The following is a 24,353-nucleotide window of genomic DNA, read 5'->3' as shown; positions in this document are numbered from 1 at the left end:
TGATTTTGCAAGAAGCCCATGATTCACCATACTCGATTCACCCAGGGAATACCAAGATGTATTTGGATTTGAAGAATACTTTCTGGTGGACCGGAATGAAGAAGGATATTGCGGAGTTCGTAGCAGTTTGTGATGTATGCCAGAGAGTGAAGGCAGAGCATCAGAAGCCAGCAGGATTGCTACAATCATTACCGATACCCGAATGGAAGTGGGATAAAATAGGCATGGATTTTATCATAGGATTACCCAGGACCCGTTCAGGCTATGACTCGATATGGGTTGTAGTCGATCGTTTGACGAAAGTGGCTCATTTCATTCCAGTGAAGACCACTTACACCAGTGCTAAGTTGGCAAAGATATACATGACCAGGATAGTATGTTTGCATGGAGTTCCAAGGACCATTGTATCAGACAGAGGAACCCAATTTACCTCAAAGTTTTGGAAGCAGTTACATGAAACATTGGGAACCAGGCTGGAATTTAGTACAGCATTTCGCCCGCAGACAGATGGACAGACCGAGAGAGTCAACCAGATTTTGGAGGACATGTTGAGAGCGTGCGCGCTAGATTATGGATCAAGTTGGGACGACAATTTTCCATATGCGGAGTTTTCTTATAACAACAGTTATCAAACCAGTTTGAAGATGGCCCCTTTCGAAGCTTTGTACGGAAGGAGGTGTAGAACACCGTTGTTATGGGATGAAGTTGGAGACCGTCAGTTGTTTCGACCAGATCTGATTAAGGAGTCTGAACAGAAAGTGAAGTTGATTCGCGATAGGCTCAAGGTAGCCCAGTCCAGGCAGAAGAGTTATGCTGATTCTAAACGCAAGGAGACAGTTCATGAAATCGGAGACAGAGTGTTTCTTCGAGTATCACCACTACGAGGAGTGAAGCGCTTTGGAGTTAAGGGAAAGTTAGCGTCTCGTTTTATCGGACCATACAGAGTGTTGGAACGTATGGGAGAAATTGCCTACAAGCTGGAATTGCCCGAAGGATTGTCTGGAGTACATGATGTATTTCACGTTTCGCGGTTGAAGAAGTGCCACGCAGAGATGGCTGAAATACCACTGAGAGATACTGTGCCACTGGAAGCGATTCAGTTGGAAAGTGATTTGACCTATGAGGAGAAGCCAGTTAAGATTCTCGAGTATGCCAGCCGAGTTACCGCAGCAAGGTTATCAAGTTTTGCAAAGTTCAGTGGAGTCACCACACCGAAGATGAGGCCACCTGGGAGCGAGAGGAAGATCTACGGAAAAACCACTCCCACCTGTTTTCTAGCCAACCCGAATCTCGAGGGCGAGATTCATCTTAAGGGGGGTAGGTTTGTACCATCCCAAATTTTCAATTTGGAATGTTATACATAGATCATCATTGCATATCATGTTTTATTGCATTTTGACAAATCGTCGATAAATCCTAAGTAACTCCAGGACCCTCGAAGAGAGTTGGGGATTTTCTCAAATTTTCTTATTTGATTTTCAAACGAGGATTGGGATTTTAATTATTTTTCTCTCCGGAAAAATATTTCATTTTAAAAATAAACGAGAGGAGAAAATATGACTTCTCCAAAAATATTGAAATACTGGAGGAAAAATGTTAAAATCATTATTTGGAATTTATTGGATTTTATTTGCAATTTTATTGCATTTAAAATTATGCCTGTTTTCAAAATATTTATTTTTGATTTTAAAAATGTTCACCCTTTTCTAGATTTTCTAACTAGACGGGGAAAAATTTATTTCATATTTTTCTGATTTTTATTTATTTTTCTACGCAATATTTTCCGCGGAACATATTTAAAAAAATAAAAAAAAATACGCGCTGCGCCGACTGGGCCGAGCCCAGCCGACGGCCCGCCCCGTCGCCTTCCTCCTCCCGCACGCCGACGCGCCGCCGGAGTCCGCCGCCCGCACGCCTCCCGAGCCCGACCCCTTCCCCAAGCCTCCTAGCACCCCCCCTTGCTATATATAGCCCCCCCCTCCGTTTTCGCCGCCACCAACGCCGGAGGAGCCGCCTGCCGCCGCCGCATCTAGCCACCGCCGCCGCCCGCCGTTTGCCTCGCCCCTCGCCGGCGGGAGCGCCGGAGCCCCGCCCCCTCGCCCGCCGGAGCCGCCGCCCCCGAGCCCCGCATTCCCCGCCGCCGACCCCGCCCGCCGGAGCCCTCGCCGGAGCGAGCCCCGTCGAGGTACTGCCCGTGTTCGCGTTGACCGGTTTTTCTGGAAAAAAACCCTAGATCCGTTTTTTTTTCGGTTTTCTTATTTTTCGAGCGTTCACCGGACCGTTCGTTTTAACGAACGCGTTCGTCGGTTTTTCTCTGTTAACGAACGTCCATTATTTAACCCTTCGTCCGTTTTTCTTTTTCGACGGATTTTCTCGTTATTTTCTCAGATTCGATTTCTGATCGAAACTTCGAATCTGTTTAACTTTTCGCTCGTTTATCGGAATCAGGTGATTCAAGCGCCTAGAGTTTCGTCTCGAAATTCTCTTTCCGTTTAACCTACTCAAACAAGTTTTTGCTACAGTAAAATTTGACCTAGATCCAGATTAGCAAACGAAGTTTCTTTCTTTCGCCGTTTGACTTTCGTTGCTTCTTTCGAGTTGATTCTTTTTGCAAACCGGAGTTCTTAAGTGGAACTTTCTGGTTGGATCTTTCTTTTGAGTTTTACCTGTGCATTAGATGAGTACTGATTGTATGCTTGTTTGTTTGCGATAGAGTACCCGGAGTGTGCCGCTTGTTACTTCGACTCGCTAGGTTTTGCGGATCATCAGCAAGGCAAGTAACACTTTGATCATACCCCGTTCATACCCAGTTTTATTGCATTAGATCTATTTCCTCAAACACATTGCATGATTAGGATCTAATTAAACTATGGGTATTGGGAAGTAGTTGAGGTAGTACCTATTACCTGTTTTCTTATCAAACCCTCGGGAGTTACTTCTACGTTGCTTTTATTATTGCCATGCTATGCTCGTAGACGTGGATTGGGTTTGAGAGATATTCATGACAGATGTGAGTGTTTAATAATGGTTCAACTTAAGGTGGCAACTAAAACTCACATCTGGGTGGATTGAGGCACCTGGAGAACCCAGTGTTGTCTGTTTGTATAAGGACCGCCACCCAGGCTCAAAGGGATCATAAGATTATTCATGCTAGAAACTTCCGTGTGCAGCCGCAAGCTATTATGGGCTCTAGCATAGTTGAGTAGGTTACAGGATCTCTTGAAGAGGTGGACTAGCAGATGTAGGGGAAAGTAGGTGTACCGGTCCATCCAGAGTAGAGAGTGACTGTTTCTGAAAGACTGTGTCTCGGTCATCCGTTTCTCAAACATCATGTAGTGCGAGAATCAAGCGGAGGCGATCGAGTCTTGTGGGAAAAGTGCACAAACCTCTGCAGAGTGTACAAACTGATCATGATTAGCCGTGTCCCCGGTTATGGACAACTTGAGTATCTAGTACCTGGATTATCATTTGAATCTCATCACCGTGATACTTATAATTAATTTTGTTGGGTTAATGATGATACTTAATTGGGATTGAGTTGGAGGTACCTTCTCAATGTTTCAACCACCATGATAGTTAAATAAAATTTATTCCTTTGCTGTAGGATAAAATTGGCTTTTCGCAAAACTGTAACCATAGAGCCTTTCCACCAGCCATATATGCATATAGTATAGCATTATTATTGTTCATTGCTCTCTATGTGTTACATTGCCAGCATATTCTATGTGCTGACCCGTTTCGGGCTGCAACGTTTCATGTTGCAGACTTTTCAGACGACGAGTAAGGTGCCTTAGGTCGTGGTCTTATACTCAGTGATGCCGCTGGAGTTGATGGACTCACTTATCTTCCAAGTCTTCCGCTGTTATCGTTATTAGATGGCCTTAAGCCATGTTTATTATACTTAATCTCTTTGGAGATATTCGATGTAATAAGTGTGTGATTGCTAATCTGTTATAAATCCTCCATTTGTACTGTGCGTGTCAGCATTACTGATCCAGGGATGACACTGGTGCACAGCAGCACAGGCCATTTGAGGTCTGGTCGCTACAACCACAGCCTAATTAATGGATAACATGTAATATTATCTTTAGTACTATTCGCCTTCACTTACTGGTGGGTTCCATGTGTGCTCTCTCTCTCTCCTCCCCTTCTTCATTTAGACGCACGGGCAAACAGGAAGAACTCGCGGGCGATGTTGCCATTGACCATATCTGGACGCGTTCACAAGTCACGGCACCAGTTTCACGTACTAGCAGCACTAGTGAGTGTGTACGTGCAATGCACATTAATTTGGAAGTATATTAAGTGCATGCGGATATTAACTACTAGGATATTATTTGCGTGTTGTCATGTGATTAGCACTATTTTTGGCATGAAATTAACTGCACGCTAAATGTGTTGAGCGCTCGACATTGAAGCAGTCTATGTCGTTGGATGACAAGGAATACATGTGGCTTGATGACGTTTTATATTTAATTTGATACGGCTCTAGCAGAACATTCAATCGATCAAACCATATATTTCGTTCAGTCTGACTCCGACTTTAAATTATACGACGATCGATATAAAATAAATGGAAATGATAAACGTTCGGATTTTAAGCATGGCAATCCGAACGTTTTTCATGGCAAATTTAGATTACGCGGCTGCGGTGGGGGCATCTCGCGGTGGGAAGCAGCTCCTCTGCCGTGCACTGTGTGTCGTCGGGCCACTGACCGACGGCGACGGCGGCGTCTTGCGCCGTGGTTGGCGTACTCCTGGACGTTGGCCTAGCTTCAAGGAAGGCCAAAATGTTCTGGACTTCGGAGCGAGTCAACTGGCGGGAGGAGGCGACTGGCGTTGGTGCAAGGAAGCCGTCGACGGCGGCCATCCATGCCGCTAAGGGGGGCAATGGCACCCGCGCGGGGACAGGCGCTGTCAACGGCGCGACGGAGACATTCGTGTGCACGGGCACCGGCACGGGCGCGCACGTCAGTGCACGCGCAGGCGCATGCGCTGGTAGGTGCACGGGCACCGGCATGGGCGTGCGTGTCAATGCACGCGCAGGCGCATACGCTGGGATGTGCACGGGCGCGTGAAAGTCGGCGGGGACCTCGTGGAACCCCGTGGGATCAAGCTCGGCGACAATGTGCGGCTCCCAGCCCATCAATGCCACAGGGATGGGCGCTAGCGCAGTCGGGGCGACGGGAGACGGAACGGGAGCGGGGACAGGCGCGGCGTCTTCCCACAAGGCCAATTCAAGCTCGTCCCAAAGCGCCTTATGTTCTTGAGACTCCGGCTGGGTGTCTTCCTCAGGAAACTGGAACACTAAGGGCAGACCATCGTGATGCTGCATGGCGTACATTTAGGTCAGGCTAGTTGGAGGTAGACGACAGGAGAATCGGAGAGGAAGAGAGAGGATTGTAGCGATACCGGGTAGTACGGGGTTGATTTTAAACTGCGGCGCCGGCGACATTAAAAGTGGGAGCAGTTGGGACGACGGTGGGCGGCGGAGCCTGGTCAAAGGACTCGCCTCCCAGTGAGCCTGCACAGCGGTCTGCTCGAACGCCTCCCTGACAACCGGCGCAGCGGTCTGCTCGCACGCCTCCCGTCGACTCACACGCTTGCTCGGACGGCACCTGCCGATGAGAAGCGGGGACTCGTGGCGGCACGTAAACTCCCACGGTTTCAATAGTGAAAGCGTTCGCCTTAACTTGACAGGTCTTTGTTCCAAAAATACCTTGGCTCTTCATTTGTGGAACTTGTCATAAGCAGCTTGTCTCAAATTGAAGAAAAAACTTACGAAGTAATATTTGTGCCATATCACGTGACCATGCTTAGTTTCAAGAATTTATGCTCACTTTTGGATTTTCTGAAATTTAAGATCCAGGATTCGAAACAATATCATAACCTGCATCATGCAATAAATTTTCAAGCCGTACATCTGTCCTGTTGTATTTCTTAAGAAAGGATTTGGTCAAACATTTTGCTTAGTTAGACTTCAGACAAGTTATATATGCAGAGTAAAAGGATAATCCCTCCGTACCAGTGCATTGCCTAATATATTAACTCAAGTACTAGGCACGAACAAACGGGCTCAATTCTGTGCTCATCCTGGTGTAGTAGTAGTAGTATTAGGCAATGCAGTTGACGGGTGACCTTGACGAGCGGCGACCGAGGGAATTGAACCGTGCTTGGCACGGTAGGTAACGTTGTCTAGTTACTAAAGCATCCCTCCGTTGTTCATCGGTAGTCATTATGGACCGGGGACATGAAGGGAATTTCCTAGGGCTGGAATTCTGGCCGCCAGATATTTCGACTTGAAACGCTGAGGCTCGACTGGTTGGGGTTGCCTAATGTGCGTACCACGCACGCCACCGAAGGACACGAGCCATTTTTTTAGGATCAACACGAGCCAAGGTCTGACTGGTACGCCGTTGGGTCCTACCATTCGAGAATACGAAAGGAACCTTTTAAATTGCGGAACGAATCTATGTGTATTAGAATACCCGTATTTTCCTTGCAAATACTAATCTCAACGTGGTAATTGATTTATGACGAGTTGTTGAATTAGAGTGAGTTTGTGATATAGTGATCTCAACGTGGATTTCACATTTCATGGTTTCCCTAGTAAGTTTTCCAGTGCAAATTCAAATTTAAAAGATGAACAATATGGAGGTGAGAGAACTTTGTATGTATCAAGCATATGACCACACACACACACACACACACACGCACGAACAAAACAACAATCCAATAAGTATAGTGCATCTATTTTTCCAAACCATGTATGTATGACACGAATTCAAAAATACTCCTTCTATTCCTAAATATTAGTCTTTTAGAGAGTTCAACAAGTGACTACATACGGAGCAAAATGAGTGAATATAGACTCTAAAATATGTCTATATACATCCGTATGTGCCAGTCCATTTGAAGCCTCTAAAAAGACTAATATTTAGGAACGAAGGGAGTAAAATGTAAGACATCCATGGTCCTCAGTTCAATATTTAAAATGAACATGAAACTGAAACATGAATATTGAGTCTAGTACTATAGTACATGCAAATGTTGTGTTTAGGCGGAGCTATGATTGTCGGGGTTCAACCCCTCGACCTTAGATAAAATTGTGGAGCTCTGTTTAGGGTTGTTTAGATTATATTTGTCCCCACCCTCCCAACCACCGATTGGTTGTGCACCCCCCACCCCTCCTCCCCGGGAGAATATCATGTGCCCCCATAACTTAGATGCTATATGCCGATACGAGTTGCTTGGAGCTTGTAGATCTGACATATAGCAGCTCACATGATGTGTCTTAATATTTTTGCAGGAAACCTTGATGAGTTTGAGAATTGCACACAATTTGTACAAAAACTACTTAGATGCCCTTTGATCCCATATCCAACGACCTCGAAGCTCGTATCACTGTAGCATCTAAGATGAAGGAGGACATCATATTCTCCTGTATGTAAGAATATCATGTGCTACCACACCTTAGATGCTTTGGTGATACAAGCTCTTTGGAGGCGTTGGATTTGTGACCCAACACCTCCTCGGTGGTTCGAATGGTTTTTTGTAGAAAAGCCCCAAAAGAGTTCGGCCACTGCGTACAAGCACAAAGACTGCTCAGATGCCATTGGATCTTAGATCAAACGACCTCCAAGCTCGTATCACCGTAGCATCCAAGCTGCGATAGCACCTTATGTTTTCTCGCACGGGAGAGTATGAGGTGCTCCCGCACCGTAGATTCTATGGTGATACGAGTTCACTGAGATCTAACGGCCCACAGTAGGAGGTTTGAATGTTTTTGCAATATACGACTGATAGAGTTTGGGAAATGCACAGAAAGTACAAGTACTACGCATGTGCCATCTGATCACTGATCATACGACCTAGATGCTCATATCACCGTAGCGGGTAATTAAGCTACGGGGAGCACCTAATATGAGCACCGGGGAGCCATTGGATCGAAGATGCAGCGGCACACACGAGGCCTGAATGTTTTATTTGCAAAAAAACCTTTGGAGAGTTTGGAAATTGCGCATAATTACAAAGACTACTCCCAAGCCATTGGATCTCACTTCCAACGATGTAAAAACTCGTATCACCATAGTATCTAAGCTGCGGGGTGGATGTGATATTCTATGCCGCTATCATTTTTATTCGTAAACTTGCAAAATACGTGTAACTTGTGCCGTTACTTGTCTAACTGCGCAAAGTGTTTGTTCAAAAAACCATCCTACACGGAAATATCAGAACAACACACGGGGGTCCCACTTGTCATTAATCAAATTTGGACCTAAAACTAACAAATCTGAAAGACGAGATTCGAACTGGCAATCTGGACTACAAAGCGTAAGTCGATAGCCTGAAAAAACGAACGGTTGTTGGCTTTGTCCCATAACTTGATTTTATACAGTACTTGCGTTGAGTAGAGTAGAGGGAGTGCCTCGTCAACACGTGCATGACCGTTGTCTCACTTACTGGTGTGTCCTAGGTCTGCGATCTCAATCTCTCTTCTCTCCATCATCTAACATTTGCACGGGCACACACGAAGAGCGGCGCTAGCTTGCCGTGGTGTTATTACAACTAAAAAAAGCTTGGAAAATAGAAGAATCGCCTAGAACAAGAGACGTTGTGGCTGGTCGAGACAGAGCTAACCACATCTATCCTCCGTGCCACGTTTGCATGATGAAGCTGTGTGGCTAGTGGGGTATTTTCAACCGACTGGCTGGGTCCCGAGGTCGAACCATAGGTACTACGTTTGATACAGTATATTTTTACACGCACATTTTTCCTCCGTGCCGAGACGTGGCACACCCTACCGCGCGGTTTCGGGGTCCTCCCGGGTGGTGCACGCATATATTCTTCCTAACGTGGGATGCTCTACCGTGCATTTTCTGGGTCCTCCTCGGTCGTAGCGCCGAAGCAAGTAAATGAGTCGTCAAATCACGAAAGACCACCTTTCCCGCTGAGTACATCAGTGAAGCACGGTGGCTAGCTAGTTGGGCTAGTTCGACCGATTAGCTAGGCCGCCGCCAAATTTGTTTTTTCACCCCTTTTTTTATCTACTTGCCCGCAGGTAAATTTAAATATCCACCGCGGTGTTGCTCTGGTGTTTGGGTGCGGCAGGATTTTTAATTTTTTGATTGACGGGAGCAGGCGCGGCAGGATTTTTAATTTTTTGATTGACGGGAGCAGGCGCGGGAGCAATTAGTCACGATGACTCCGCATGTAAAAACCCACTGCTCCCTGATGTGAGAAGTCGTCGACTGGTGTTTTACCGTGGTGAAAACCAAAAGATTCCCCGCTCCCTCCGCCTTCCCGTAGATTGCATTGCCTTTCAGCCGTTTCGCCCCCTTTGCTTCCTCTCCCCATTGCTTCTACCTGGTGCCATGGCGGCGCAGCAGATCACAGAGTCAGAGGTGAGGCGCCTGACACAGGAGCTCCATGTCAAGGTTGCGGAGCTCGGGGCCAAGGATGTGGAGCTCCGTGAGCTCAAGGAGGAGAGGAGTGCCATGCTCCTCCGTTATGTGCGGGAGTTCACGGAGCTTCAAAAGCGGCAGGCGTCCACCACAAAGATTCTCGAGGCGTCGGTGGCGTTGCTGCAGAAAGCAGGAGATACGATAGGCCGTCAGGGGAGCCGGCTGGAGCGCGAGCGGGCCAATCGTGATGAGGTCCAGGATCGCCTCAGCCACTTGGTGAACCAAGTTGCCACGCACGTGTTGCGGCTGCGCGATGCCTACCGTCGTGCCAGCGCGACGATGCCGGCCGTGGGGCTAAACCCGTTCGACCACCCGGTTTCAACGAGCTGCGGCTTCCTGACCTGGTCTCCTTCTTCACCTATATCTCCGAGGAGCTGAGCCGTCTCCGCACGATGGTGGGGGCTGAGCTGGACAAGGAGGGGTTGCGGGCTGCCGTCGCTATTGCCGGGCGAATCCTTTCAGGGCTCCGTCACCGGAATCCATTCGTGCCATTGGACACCGTCTTTGACGAGCTGGCTCCCGTCGACCGGGAGCGGGCTCTGCGGGCGGTTGCACCCTGCATCACAAATGTCGTGTGCCTCAAGAAGCAGAGGCACTTCGGTGGTGTTTAGGCGCCCTCTGCATGGGCATTACGGTGCAGATCAGTCACTGTAGCACAAAGCGTGTGGGTGTGTTTGGTTGCATTCTCATCTCAATATAGTTCTTTCCTCTTTGTGTATTTTTGTCAACCTACTAGTGTGGACTCATGCACCCTTCATGCACTCTGCCAAACACCCAAAAGTGGGTCGAGAAGGGAACTTTGCTCCCATCCTGTGCACCCTTCATACACCCTGCCTAACACTATTCGTGCTTCATATGGTTCATGTTTCGTGGAGCACTGTAGCACCGTACTCTCCGTGCGCTGTGGACCTAGTTCTGTTAACATTGATCTCACCGTTCATTCTCAACTGGACAGTCGAAAAAGCGGTACTATGTTACATATAGGAGTAGTTGACATGCGCACAACATCATTTGCTATCCTCATATCTTACTACACTAGCAACAAGATTGTGTAATACTGACGTATGAACCACTGCACATGCCTAGTAGTAGGAGCACTGTGTATGTTCAAGTGGCTGCCGTGTTTCGCACTCCTTCGTCGTAAGAGTGGAAACGCTTGCTGTAATCATTTTTTTCTTCAGAAAAACAGTGGACACGCTCTACCGTGCGGATACTCCTCCAGCCATGCACTAAATTACTCACTTTCGCCGACGTGTGGGACAGCCAGCACCTGGGTCCACCAGCCATGCACTAAATTACTCCGTAGTAGAGTGACGGTAGACTACCCCGATCGAACCGCCGCAGTAATGCCCAATGAGCCATCAAATCACAAAACCCCCTCCTTTCCAGCAGTAAGTTGGACGGACGAAGCAACCATCATTTCACTCTTCTCTCTCAGCTTCCTCTCTTGAAGAAAACCCCCACTCGCTTCGCTTCTCCCTCATCTCGTTCCTCCTTTCACTCTTCTCTCTCAGCTTCCTCTCTTGGATGGACGCCGGAGCACCGGCCGACGTGATGTCTATGGCTCTGGCAAAAACCGTCTAGGCTCATGGTACGAAGAAGCCCAAGCACCCCGCCGAGACTACCGCAGACAAGCTCAAAGCCATCGCCCTGTCCAATCCCCCCTCTCCGGGATCCCTCATTAAGCAAGTCCAGGTAATATCTCTTGTTGACGATCTTTTTCTCGATCTTGATCGTGTTTTTTCATCTAACACGCAGTACTCGTACTGGTAGTACAACTTTCTGGGTGATCTTGCATGTGATTTTAGTGTGCCAAATGACGGTTCTAAATTCCTCTTTTGACCAAAACATGCGAGAGGTTGACACTGATTTCTTATAGATTACTTTCAAGTACTCCCTCTGTCCCAAATTTCTTGTCTTAGATTTGTCTAGACACGGATGTATCTAATACTAAAATGTGACTTGATACATCCGTATCTAGACAAATCTAAGACAAGAATTTTGGGACGGAGGGAGTACTTTATGAACATCAATGCTACCTTTTAAGAGGGTATATTTGCCTCAGTAACTTGTGTTATGGATATTGCATGTAATCCCTCTGCTCTCATGCCTTTGAAGACATGTTCTAGTGTCTTTGTTCACTCATTTCTGTGCGTATATGTAGTCATATATGGAGTATAATATCGAAAATCATCTTATATTTCTGAACGGAGGTAGTAATAAAATATGGTTTCTATTTGAATTAGAACCAGGTCCGCGGTGGAGATGAAGTTCTCAAAGTCATGTCGTGTGAACTGGAAGACCTGATGATGAGTTCTACTGCTGAACTATCCAGCTGATGTGTCCTTATCGCCACGTGTCCTGAACTAGTGTTTTCCTGTAGCATTGTTGTCAGGCGTGTTCTCGACGCTGTACTTGACCACAACAATTTCCTGGCTGTGCCTTCGATTACGAAGGGTGTGGTTCTTGTAAAGCTTCCCAACAAATCTGATGCGGCCTGTCTTCATCATCATGTTTATGAGTGGAAAGACCATTCTGTTAGGTTCTCCAAGGTTGACAAGATGGTGATGGTGCATGTAGACATCTCACACGAAGTCCATGGCCTAGTCAGTTATGCGGGGTTCATCCCATAGGTCGGTGGCAAGAAATAGTCTGCAGAGTTTAGTTAGTGCAACTTTGCTTGTCTGTAGTAAGTACTATTGTTCAGTACTTGATTTGTGCTTGTGAACCCTGTATTGTTTATTAGTACTGCCGCTTTTGGTGTGTGAACGGTCTATGCCAATGTCTATGTTAATGTCTGTCCACTCAATTCAGTCTATATATTTTGAAGTATCCAGATCATATTTTTTGTGAGGACGGTTTATCAATTATGGTTACACTCCAATATCTGTATGCATTGCAGGGTTTATCGCCCCACCAGGATTTCCAGTCCCATGGATGTTCGGTCCATACGATTTGTTACGACCTTTGGACTGTCCTGCTTGTGGGAGTAGGGGGGGGGCCTGCATGCCACGCGTAGTTGGTCGATCAATCTTTTGTTTAGTACTTCAACATAGTGATTTCCTGGTAAGGATTCACTCGTGTCACATCAAGTAAATCTTATTGATTTACTGTCTAAATCTTATTGATTTAATGTCATGTTTTCTTTCTTTTCCTGCAATTTTACGATGCAGGTTTTGCCATGTGACATTCATCACAGAATAAACCGTTTGGTTTACTCTACGATGGCTATTTTTGCAGGTTTCACTTCTTATGTCGTGTCAGTAACGAAGGCACTATCCATCACTTATATTACTGGAAAAAATTGGATCAGTCTGTTGTGTGAGTACAAGCTGAATCCCTATGATGAACTATAGTTTGGTTTAACAAAAATGCCACAATTAGCCCTTCTCGCGTTTAAAAGAAATGAAGAAAAAACTGGATCACGGTCACGGATCCTAGTCAAGTTAGAAAGCTGATCATAGCAGACCAGACACGATCGCCGCTGTCTCGCACAGATCGAGCACCGGCAGTTGCTCTAGCACTGACAGCGGCAGCAGCTCAGTCTGATCCAGCTGAGGATTGGGCACCGACCGCGTTAGCGGATCAGTCTGATCTACCGGAGGATCGGGCATCGACACCGGCACCAGCTCTACAAGGAGCACCATCTCCGGCAGCGGCGGCGGCTTCGGCACCTGGACCAACACTTGCACTTGCATCTGCTCCGGCCCGTGCAGTTGCACCGGCAACAGACTGGGCTGCAGTTCGCACTTCATATACCAAAGTCCTTACAAAAACCGACATGTCCACCTTCTTGGTAAGCATTGGCCGCCCAAGTGCTTCGTTCTTTTTTCTTCCCATGTTGTTTCACATGATTCACTGTGTTGGTCTAACTGTTTGGGTATGTCTTCTTGTTTGCAAACAGAGAATTCCTAGAGCAACGAGGGAGTCGTTCAACAATCCGGCCGACCGCGGCCAAGTTTCTCTTACCATGCGCAGCCTTGGTGTGAATGAACCTGCTCAATATACCGTAAGTACAAAGGATGGTCGCATGATGATTGATGCTAAAGGATGGTCAAGGTTCAAATCTAAATCATATCTTGCGGTAGGGGATGATGTCAAAATCGAACTTTCTCGGCAAGGAGAGCTGGTCCAAATCAACTTTGAAATTCTTCAGTAGCAGCACGCAACTGCCGAACTGATCTATCCTCCGAGAGATTTTGATGTAATAATCTGGCATGGTGAAACAAGTGTCCTATGTGTATAAGTAGTACAACAGTATTATTTATCACATGGTATATCGTTGATAGAATTGCAACTCTGATTGCTGGTTAGGAACTGTCGTTCGATTTCATTCCAAGAGCTGTCGTGCTTTATTCAATTTTGTGTATTCGCCTTGCGACAGCATCTAAAACCAGAGTCGTACCGATCGCTTGCAATATGAAAAGCGCTGAGGTAGAACACATGGGCCCCCAAACATGTAGGGTCGGCCTGCGGCCCGAAGTCCAGAACCGTGAGCCTATCTGAGTATTATATTCTCAGCTGAACCCCCATAATGCCCGTGCGTTGTAGAGGGAGTATATTTCTCGGCAAGGTGAGCCTGTGATATAAAAGATTTGTATATTTCTTTACAGAGGGAGTATCTCTCTGTCAAAAAATATATTTATGTGTAACTAGTTACTCCTGTCTTTCTACTTCCTTTCGCTGATATGTGGGGCAACCGGCAACGAGGTCCACGTGCCATATGCACAAATTAGAGTGCACAACTTCACGGTAGACACACCCCGGTCGTAGCGCCGCAGTAATGCCCAATGAGCCGTCAAATCACAACCCCCCCTTTCCAGCTTTAGCAGTAAGCTGGACGGACGAAGCGGCAATATTTCACTGGGCCTAAATCCCCTTCTCCCTCGTCTGCTTGTTCAGAGAAAACCCCCTCTCGGCGATTGCATAGGGTTTTCTCATGGAGAACCAGGTACGAATTCTTCATCCATCCCCGATAAATCCAAGTCCCTTGGTCGCAGGTAATCCTAGGGTGGCAGCCGCCGCTGTTGATGCATTTTTCTTCCTACTGAATCTAGTGTGTTTCATTTGCAGTGCCCAAAGTGCGAGTACCCTACAGGTTTCTGCGCCCTCGGCGAGACGCCACACTTGTTCCTTCTCATCCTAACACAACATTTTGAAATGCGCACAGTATGTTCCTAGAATCCTCTTTTCTATCCAGGAGGTCGGGGTTTTTTTGGACATGCTGTGTTCTCATATTATTTTTCCTGCAGTGTATTATTTGCTCTGCCAGAACACATGTACTCAAGATGCTCGGCCTTGCCATAACTGAATACACTAGTTTAATGGTCACAGTGAAGACAAGCCATGGATATAAGTTCCGAGTTGGGTTCATGAACAAAGAAGATTGCTGCTTTTTTTATGGCCGAACTTGGATAAACTTTCTCAAGTGTTATAGACTGAAAGTTGGCGCACGAATGTTGATGGAAATAGCAGAACCTGGTCTCATCTTCACTGCGATCTTCCACCCCGACGTCGTTCCAATTGTTCATCCATGTTAGTTTTGTATCTGGTTCTTGCTTGTTGCCTCGATTACTTCTTAATCCACCTATTCTGTCTAACTAATCACAATTTAACTTTAAAAGTAGCAACAAATCTCTCACGAAGATGCTACTTCTAACTAATATTTTCTTATAATTGGTGGCACGTGTAGGTTTTTTCAGAGTTAAGCAGTCTGCTCGTTTGTTACTCTGTAAAAACTCGGCTGTTACTAATGGCACTGAAGTTGACTGGATCGACATCCACAAGTTCCTACACTTTATTGATCGTGTTGAGGTCCTTGTGGGGCGTTTCAATGGTGGAAGGCCATGTGGGATATGTGTTCCACTGCTGCACTCGTTGAACAGGTCCAACTGTGTCGAGAAACTTATGGTACGAGCTGTTTTCTGTTATATATGTTGTTCATAAACTATTGCTTATACACAGTTTTACAGCTGTGATCTTCTTGAAAGAGGAACTGCCGAGTTCTATTGTTCCTATACAGATGCCTGACCAAGGTCGGGTCAGACTTGCGCTTGGTCACAACATGATGTTTATGTCGACCTACTCAATTCCCCTTGGAGGTGAAAAGATACTTATTCATGGGTGGTCTCAAAATAATGAAGGCCCGTCCATCTTGGAGAATAGGACAGAAGATTATGTTCATGCTTTTCCATGGCTCTAAAGTGAATATCCTGTTTATTGACCACGTTGCTTTCAGCTTTGGTTGTTAAGTGCCCCTGCTGGTTTCAGTTAAGGTTATTAAGTACTCCTGCTGCTTTTACAGTCTGTCGTGTTTCTTCAGTCCTGTCTTCCTCCAGCCGCCAAAACCAAACCAGCGCCGGCGGGACCGCCTGCTTCCGCCTCCCACGGCTGGCTGCGCCTCAGCGCACGCATCGCCGCCCCACCGTCTCCTAAATCGTTAACGCCGACGTCCTCCGCGCGCTTTGGCGCGCTCGCCGTGGCGCCGCCCTCTCGCGTTGTCAACATGGTCAACAAACAATAGGAATCGGCAGAAGTACGTGGAGAGGATGACAGTAGGGGCCCACCACGTCAGCGTATGGAAAAATAAAATGCTTCCTCCTAGTGTTTTCCTGACATCTGGGACCCACGACATTGTGAGCGTATATAGTCAATAGACAAGAGAACAACATAAGATCGGCTGACACATGGGATGTAGCTACTCGAGCAGTATTTTTTTTGTTTGGTATTGTTGAGACGGAGCAAGGTTTGAATTGGGCTGTGGACCATCTAGCCCAGGCTTATATTTTATGTTCACCATGTGACCAGCCGAGCTATTTTTTCTTTGTGAAAATGAGCCCAGTTTATTTTTTCTGAAGAATACTCAATCCAGGCCTACTTATTTTTCTACGCCCTGATGGGCTGCAACTCTTTCAAGACGCCTGCAAATCTTGAAAGTAATATGAAATGGGTTGTAAATATAAAAACAGATGACAAATTGGCAATTACTTTATAATTTCTGAATTTTTTCACATTTTCAGATTCCTATTTCACTGGGCATTAACCTAATTTAAATATATCTTCAAAGTACTTTAAATCTAGCTCGACATTTTGGTACTAAAAATAGTTTGGAACCCACAGAAATATGCGAAATTGGCCCTGGCCAACCAAAAAAAAGACTGCAATAAATTGCATAAGAAGTTGACATGAGCTATATATAAATTATTAAAAAAAGAGGGAGTGGTCTGACTTGTGGGCCTGTTTAGTTGACGCGTATGCAAGATTTTTTTAGTTATTATATACGTCAACAAACGATTCTAGTAGACGTAACCGTTGGATGTCAATCCAATAGCCGTCGTGTTTCTTCAATCTCTGATCTTCTTGCTCCAGCCGCCAAAGCAGCGCCGGCGGGACCGCCTACTCCCGCCTCCCGTGGCCGGCTGTGCTGCCGCGCAGGCCTCAGCGCCCCTACTACTCCCACCGCTGGCCAGGGCATCCCTCTACTCACCCACACCCCATGTTATTCTGCGGCGACGGCATCCTCACACCGCAGCCGAACCGGTGAACCCTCGTACTCCTCTCCGCGCGGGCTTCCACTGCCGCGTCTTCCCCGGCTCCGCGTCGTCCCCTTCCTAGGCCTAGCCGTCGTCCACCACCGTGGTGCTCTCGGCGTGGCATGGTCAATGTGGTCAACGACCGACTTCCATCGGAAGAGTACTGTACGTGGAGAGGCTGACAGCTGGGTCCACGGCAGCCGGAAGGAAGTGCCTCCTTATTACGCGGAAAATAATTATTCCTCCACCTGACAGTAGGGACCCACTGGACGGGCCACCAGTATTTCATGAAAAAAAACGTTTCCCCCTGACTGCTGGGACCCACAGGACGGGCCACCGTATTTCGCGAAAAAAACATTCCCCCTGTTGTCAGCTCGGACCCACCGGAAGTGCCTCCTTATTACGCACAAAAAAATGAATACCCCCCTGCTAGCTGGGACCCGCCTTGGTGGGAGGCTGACTTGTGGGCCTACTAAGTTGACTGGGACGGAGGCCTTTGTCAACTTTAGTCAATATATGAACGATTCTAGCTCCAGTGACCGTATGATGTCCATCCAACAGCCGTAGTGCTTCTTCAACCTCTGGTCTTCTTGCTCCAGCCGCCCAAAGCAGCGCCGGTTGTGCCACCTGCTCCTGCCGCCCGTGGCCGGTTGTGATGCCGCGGAGGCCTCACCGCCCCCTACTACTCCCACCGCTGGCCAGGCCATCCCTCTACGCACCCACGCCCCCTGTTATTCTGCGGCGACGGCAGCCTCACACCGCAGCCGAACAAGTGAACCCTTATACTCCTCTACGCGTGGGCATCCACTACCGCGTCTTCCCCGGCTCCGCGTCGTCCCCTTCCTTGGCCTCGCCGTCGTCCACCGCCCTGGTGCTCTCGGCGCGGCGTGGTCAACGTGGTCAAGGAATGGCTTCCATCGGACGTAGACTGTACATGGAGAGTCTGACAACTGGGTCCACGGCTGCAGCAAGGAAGTGCCTCCTTATTACGCGCAAAATAATTATTCCTCCACCTGACAGCAGGGACCCACCGGATGGGCCACCGTATTTCGCGAAAAAAACGTTTCCCCCTGACTGCTGGGACCCACCAGCTACATCTTCGCACGCAAGGAAGTGCGTTCGAAAAAAAACGATTCGCCCCCCTGACTGCTGGGACCCACCAGCTACATCTTCGCACGCAAGGAAGTGCGTCCGGGCAAAAAAACAAAACGATTCCCCCCTGACTGCTGGGACCCAGCAGCTACACCTTTGCACGCAAGGAAGTGTGTCCGGGCAAAAAAAACGATTCGCCCCCCTGACTGCTGGGACCCACCAGCTACATCTTCGCAGGCAAGGAAGTGCCTGACAGTTGGGACCCACCTGGTCGAAGCGTACGTAGCGTTGTCATTCTGGTCGCGAACGTGTACATACATATATACTGGTCGATGTAGAAGCGCGCACGTGTCATAGTAGAGGCGTGTACGTGTCGTAGTAGAGGCGCGCACGTAGCATGTACACGTACGTACAGTGGCCAGGGCGCAAGAAAGAAAATACGGCCACGTACGTACATATGGGCAGGGTCTCGAACGCCTACTCGCGCATACGTACGGCCAGGGCTCGTGTACATGGCTAGGTCGGAACGGAGAAACAGCGTCGTCGTCGTGTTCATGGGGAGGCAACGGAATGCGTCGTGTTCATGGGGAGGCAACGGAATGCGTCGTGTTCATCGGGAGGCAACGGAACGCGTGGGAGCCAACCGGCTGGGTCGGAACGGAATGCATGGTCGTGTTCATCGGGACGGCTTGGATGGAACAGGCGATGGAAACGAGGCCTGGCGTACTGCAAAACGGAGGAAACGGTCTTGTGTTCGACCGGCCATGTTCGAAACGGGGTCCTGTTCATTGGGAGGGGTCTGGCGTACCGCAAAACGGAGGAAACGGACCTTCTACGGTCGAAACGGGGGTCCTGTTGATCGGGAGGGGTGTGGCGTACCGCAAAACGGAGGAAACGGACTTGTGTTGGAGCACTACGGTCGAAACGGGGGCCCTGTTGATCGGGAGGGGTGTGGCGTACCGCAAAACGGGACTCCACGGGATACTGTTCATCTCCACCGTCGACCTCCTCCAGCCTCCACGGGCTACCGTCGACCTCCTCCAGCCTCCACGGGCTCATGTTCATCCAGCCTCCACCGCGCGCTACTCCACCGGCTACTGTTCAACCACCCCTCCACCGTCTACTGTTCATCCAGCCCTCCACACCACGGGGTCCTGTTCAACCACCCCACCACGGGCACCCCTCCACCATCTACTATTCATCCAGCCCTCCACACCACGGGGTCCTATTCAACCACCCCTCCACGGGCACCCCTCCACCGTCTACTATTCATCCAGCCCTCCAGACCACGGGGTCCTGTTCATCCAGAGGCAACGCCACCGCTCACTGTTCATCCAACCCCCCCCCAATGCTCACTGTTCATCCAATCGATCGGCTTCAGTTAGCAGCAGTAGCAAAGGAATCGCTCGATCGGGTTCAGTTAACAGCCATCGATCGATCGCTCGGGTTCAGTAACGCGTAGCCTACTGTGCAATCGCTCGGGTTCAGTTAGAGCCTAACGCCTCGCTCGGGTTCAGTTAGAGCCAACGCCTCGCACACACGCGCGTACGTGTACGAGAGAAACGCGCATCGCTCGGCCCCCGACCTCCCACCGTAACCGGGAACTCCCCAAAATTTTCCTCCCCCTTGCTTCTACCACGGTTTTTTTCGTCATGGACGGCCCAAAGAATGTCATGCAGCTGCGTCTCCGGCCCGCCCAGGATGAAAAGCCCATTTTCTGTCATGATTTTTTGTCATAGAAGTAGGAGCCCACCACATCTATGATGATACCGGGTTTTGTCACAATTATCGTCATAGAAGTGTCATATGTATGACAGAATTTTTTTTCGTTCGGCCCAAAATGTCACGGATGTGTCTTTTTTTAGTGATAGGGAGAGGGAGAAGGACGTGATACCTGCTGTTGCAGTGGTGCGTCGTGGTGGCCTGCTTGAGCTCCTCCTCCTAATGCTGCTCACTAACCTGCAGGACAAACAAGGCCATAGGTGAGCTGCAGCAAAGGCATTTCCTGATGATTTACTGAGTTCATGGCCACCTATAGAAATATTAGAGGGGCATGATAAGGAGTTGTAAAATACGAAGAGCCGCCTAGACCTATACCGTACAATAATGCATATATTCAGGAATGTGAAGTTCACCAATTGTTCCAAAAAAACAAGGAAAAATACTTCTTGATGTTTTAAGTGCAGCAAAATATATGCAAGTCCCAAGCATCCAGATGACTACTGTAGTCGATTGATAGCATTAAATGTATACAAAAACAAACACTGCTTGACAATTGAGGTAATTAAACATTAAAGAACTCATTACATATGCTTTTCTTCATCCAGCGTGATAACATGTTACTGCCATGCTATTGTGATTAAAAGAGTAAGATTTCATCAAGCCTATGTCATGCATAACAGGAACATATTATAAAATACAGAATAGTAGTTCAGTGCCTTCAAGTGTTGAATGACTCATGGTATAGTAATAATCACAATAAACTATCAGTACATGTGTGGCTAGTTGCAAGGTGTCTATCATCACACACATCATCATCACACATCATCATAACAGTAGGAGTAATCTAGTGTAGACAAATACCATGAGAGGATTGTTCACTGAATGGTAAATTGAGGGATTCAGTGCTAAGTCAAACGAAACCAAACCACGCAATTGCGAGCACCAGCCAAGAAATTCAACGAAGCAACGAGCAAGGTACTCTGGAACACGGGGAGGAGCGGTGGACGACAAAACCAATGGCGCATGCATAGCTCTCTAGGGCGCAGAGCCAGTAGCTGCGTCCCTTCTGGGGTCCATGGCCCTCTGTCAATTGTTGTTGCGGTTCATATCATTGACGCTTCATTTCTATTTCCAAGCAGTGCGTCGGCTGGCGGGAGGGGAAACGTGAGCCTGACCTGGAGTAAACAGGCATAAGAATGTATGTCAGATGCAGCCAAAAAACAAACAAGATGATTAATCATTGGCAACGAACAGTTGAAACTACACAAGCCTTCCATTTCCTTGTATGGCATGTTTGTTTAGGTTCCATACAGACATAGAAAGCATATATCAATCAAACTATACAAGTAGTAAAAATAAGAGGGTGTGCAAGCAAGCAAGCAAGAGATAATGTTCCACTGAAAAAATAGAGTATTGGCAAAGAATAGAGTATACAAGCTACACAAGTCTGTATACACTAGATTAGGAAATGAATGAAGAGGGGACACCTAAAACCATACAAGTCTGTCTGTAATTTATACACCTGAAACTATACAAGACTAGATTAGGTAGTGTTCCACTATTTGTTTCCATTTGCTTGGTAGGAATAGATAGATACATAGATAGATACATACATAGATAGAGAAAGAGCAGCACAGGTATCAAGTGAAAAAAATCAGTGGGTGGATTGATGTGTTCCACATGTGTTCAACCGTGGTAAAACTCCCTATGCCGATCGATTGCGTACAGGTTCTGTGAGGCAATTGGAATAACATTTTCAGATGCACCTAGCTCCTTGATTGAGTGGGGAACCCTGATTAGTTTTTTCCCCATTATACTTCCTTCCTGAGGAATCCCAACTGTTATCCAAATTGACTGATGACAGAGTTGTATACAATACTACTAGGAGAATAGTAGTACAGGCAAGTAGTGTGTGTAATCCAAGGACAGCGCATAAAAACAAGAAGGATCTGCTTCGCCGGCACGCGCGAGTACTACAGTCAGTCAGTCATCTGGAGCTGGAACGACAGGGATAAAGCGAGCAGGGGAACAAAATTCGCCGCCTCGGGAGAGCGGGTTGGTGGAGAACTCCGGGATGGAGAGGAACTCGTCCTTGGAGATGAATCCCTCGGCGCTGCAGTGGGCGACTTCACCTGGAGGGAGCACTCTGCATGCGCAGGCAGGAAGCAGAGCAAGTCAGACACCATGAAAGATGAGGCAAAAAACTGACTGAATCGAGGCCGATCCGAGAACCTGCTTGCCGAGGATGAGGAGGCCGGGGGTCTCCTGGAGCGCGAGGGCGCGGAGGATCTTGGCGACGGCGAGCGGGAGGACGCGGGCGAAGGCGTTGGTGATCCCGCGGTAGGGCCGCGTGAGGGCGCCCCGGCGCAACATCTGGCGGATGTAGTCATCCCTGTCGAGGATGTAGTCGTCCCCGTCGTCCCTGTCGAGGATGGAGCGCTCGGACCCATAAGATGGAGTGCTCGGACCTGCCAGGATGTAGTCATCCCTGTCGACGAGGATGGAGCGCTCGGGCGTGCCGGATCCGGCCCCATTCCCGTCGGCGAAGTCAGATCTCCCGACGGTGGCCTCGGCGCCAGCCATCCGCGTTCGTTCCCGCGCCCTTGGGCGGGTCCGAGGAGAGCTCCGGTTCCGAGGGGTTGGCGGGCTTGGGCTGCGCGGACTCCTCCATGTCCGCCAGCAGCACGCACGACCGTCAGTTGCACATGTAGCACACGCATGACCGTCGCAGTTGGCATCGGGGGGCGAGGTGAGGGAAGGGGAGAGGATGGCGGCGGCGTATGGATCTAGGAGAAAGAGGAGGGGATGACGAGTGGTGTGCGGGGCAGAGAGTGGAGCGGCGAATCCCGCCGGGGGAGGAGATGGATCGGGGTGGGTGGGAGAGAGAGGCGGCATCGGCGGTGGGTGGGAAGGAGGGGGCGGCGATGGGGGGCCGTCGACGTCGATCTGGATCATGGCGGATCTGCAGCGATTGAATGGAGGCGGGGGAGGGAGGAATGAGAGAAAGAATGGAGGCAGGGGTGTGGGTGGAAAATGTCCATGAGGACAGACCTAGGGTTTCGGCTCGGGTGGGTTTGGGCCGTTGGATCCGGAAGCATCCGACGGTGGTTGATGCGTGATCCGCGTGATATTCGCATGGTCCAATCAGAACGCACCAAACCATTTGATGACCTTATGACCATATAAATTGGTCGTGATCGATTCAAGATAAAAAATTTCATTCATTTTTCAGTGCTCAAAATGAGTTTTTTTTGTGAAAGTCCTATCAAATATTTGTTCAAATGATCTCATATTGTGCACAATGGTGAATCTTGGAATTCCAAACAATGTTGCCTAAGGGAGTTTTCATTTTCTTTGCACGGAAAATTCATTTTTCATTTTTTGAGTGCCCGAAAAGAGGTTTTTTTGTGAAGGACCTACCATATATTTGTTGCAAAATTGTACCAAATCAATTTTCTAAAATACTTGAACATATTTAATGCACAATTGACCAAATGGTTGGGTGTAAAAAGTTTTGATCCACCTCTCGTGAAAAAGACAAATTTCCGCCGATTCAGTTGGAAGTGGGTCAAATTTGAACTGTAGCTACCTCGTAGTTTTCTCTTTATTTTTCCCAAAAATCATTTCTAGGTACATAAGTATCTATTTAATCAGAGAAACACCAAAAAATTCCAAGATTCAACCACTAGCTAGGAACGGTTATTCCCGCCATTTTGACCGCATTTTGAAACGGGCATAAAAAATTCAAAGATATATCAAAAAATTGGAAAACCTTCGCATTGTTTCATCATATGTGGCCAAGTTACCAGCAAAAATAATAAACATGTAATACAGCAATTATTCTAGGTACATAAGTATCTATTTAATCAGAGAAACACCAAAAAAATTCCAAGATTCAACCACTAGCTAGGAACGGTTATTCCCGCCATTTTGACCGCATTTTGAAACGGGTATAAAAAATTCAAAAAAAATCAAAAAATTGGAAAACCTTCGCATTGTTTCATTATATGTGGCCAAGTTACCAGCAAAAATTATAAACTTTTAATACGGCAATTATTTTAAAAAAGTGTTCTCAGAAACGAGCTATCAAGTGTGAAGATTCATGGCTTTCAAGCCAAATGATCAATCTTATGGCCACATTCATGACATAGTTTGTTCAAATGATCTCATATTGTGCACAATGGTGCATCTTGGAATGGCAGACAATGTTGCCTAAGGAAGTTTTCATTTTCTTTGGAGGAAAAATTCATTTTCCATTTTTTGAGTGCCCAAAATGAGTTTTTTTGTGAAGGACCTATAATATATTTGTTGCACAATTGTACCAAATCAATTTTCTAAAATACTAGGACATATTTAATGCACAATTGACCAAATGGTTGGGTGTAAAAAGTTTTGATCCACCTCTCGTGAAAAAGACAAATTTCCGCCGATTCAGTTGGAAGCGGGTCAAATTTGAACTGTAGCTACCTCGTAGTTTGCTCTTTATTTTTCCAAAAATAATTTCTAGGTACATAAGTATCTATTTAATCAGAGAAACACCAAA

At 47.6% G+C, this 24,353-nt stretch overlaps 1 protein-coding gene across 1 annotated transcript; it reads right to left on the bottom strand.

The window, feature by feature from the left end:
- Positions 1–20,530: 20,530 nt before the first annotated feature.
- On the bottom strand, positions 20,531–22,787 carry LOC109784623 (uncharacterized). The gene is made up of 2 exons (XM_020343217.4): positions 22,043–22,787; positions 20,531–21,956 (listed from the first exon to the last, which is right to left on the bottom strand). The coding sequence occupies exons 1-2, from the start codon at positions 22,763–22,765 to the stop codon at positions 21,939–21,941; spliced, it is 741 nt and encodes a 246-aa protein (XP_020198806.2). The 5' UTR covers positions 22,766–22,787; the 3' UTR covers positions 20,531–21,938.
- Between the last annotated feature and the right edge of the window lie 1,566 nt (positions 22,788–24,353).

This window comes from Aegilops tauschii, chromosome 6, assembly GCF_002575655.3.
Source record: "Aegilops tauschii subsp. strangulata cultivar AL8/78 chromosome 6, Aet v6.0, whole genome shotgun sequence".
NCBI classification, from domain to species: domain Eukaryota; kingdom Viridiplantae; phylum Streptophyta; class Magnoliopsida; order Poales; family Poaceae; genus Aegilops; species Aegilops tauschii.
The sequence above is the reverse complement of the archived record's forward strand: the minus strand, read 5'-3'. Positions and strand labels throughout refer to the sequence as shown.

Bases quoted from the DNA above. Each gene is read 5' to 3' on its own strand.
- LOC109784623 (XM_020343217.4), bottom strand. From the start codon at position 22,765: ATGATCCAGATCGACGTCGACGGCCCCCCATCGCCGCCCCCTCCTTCC.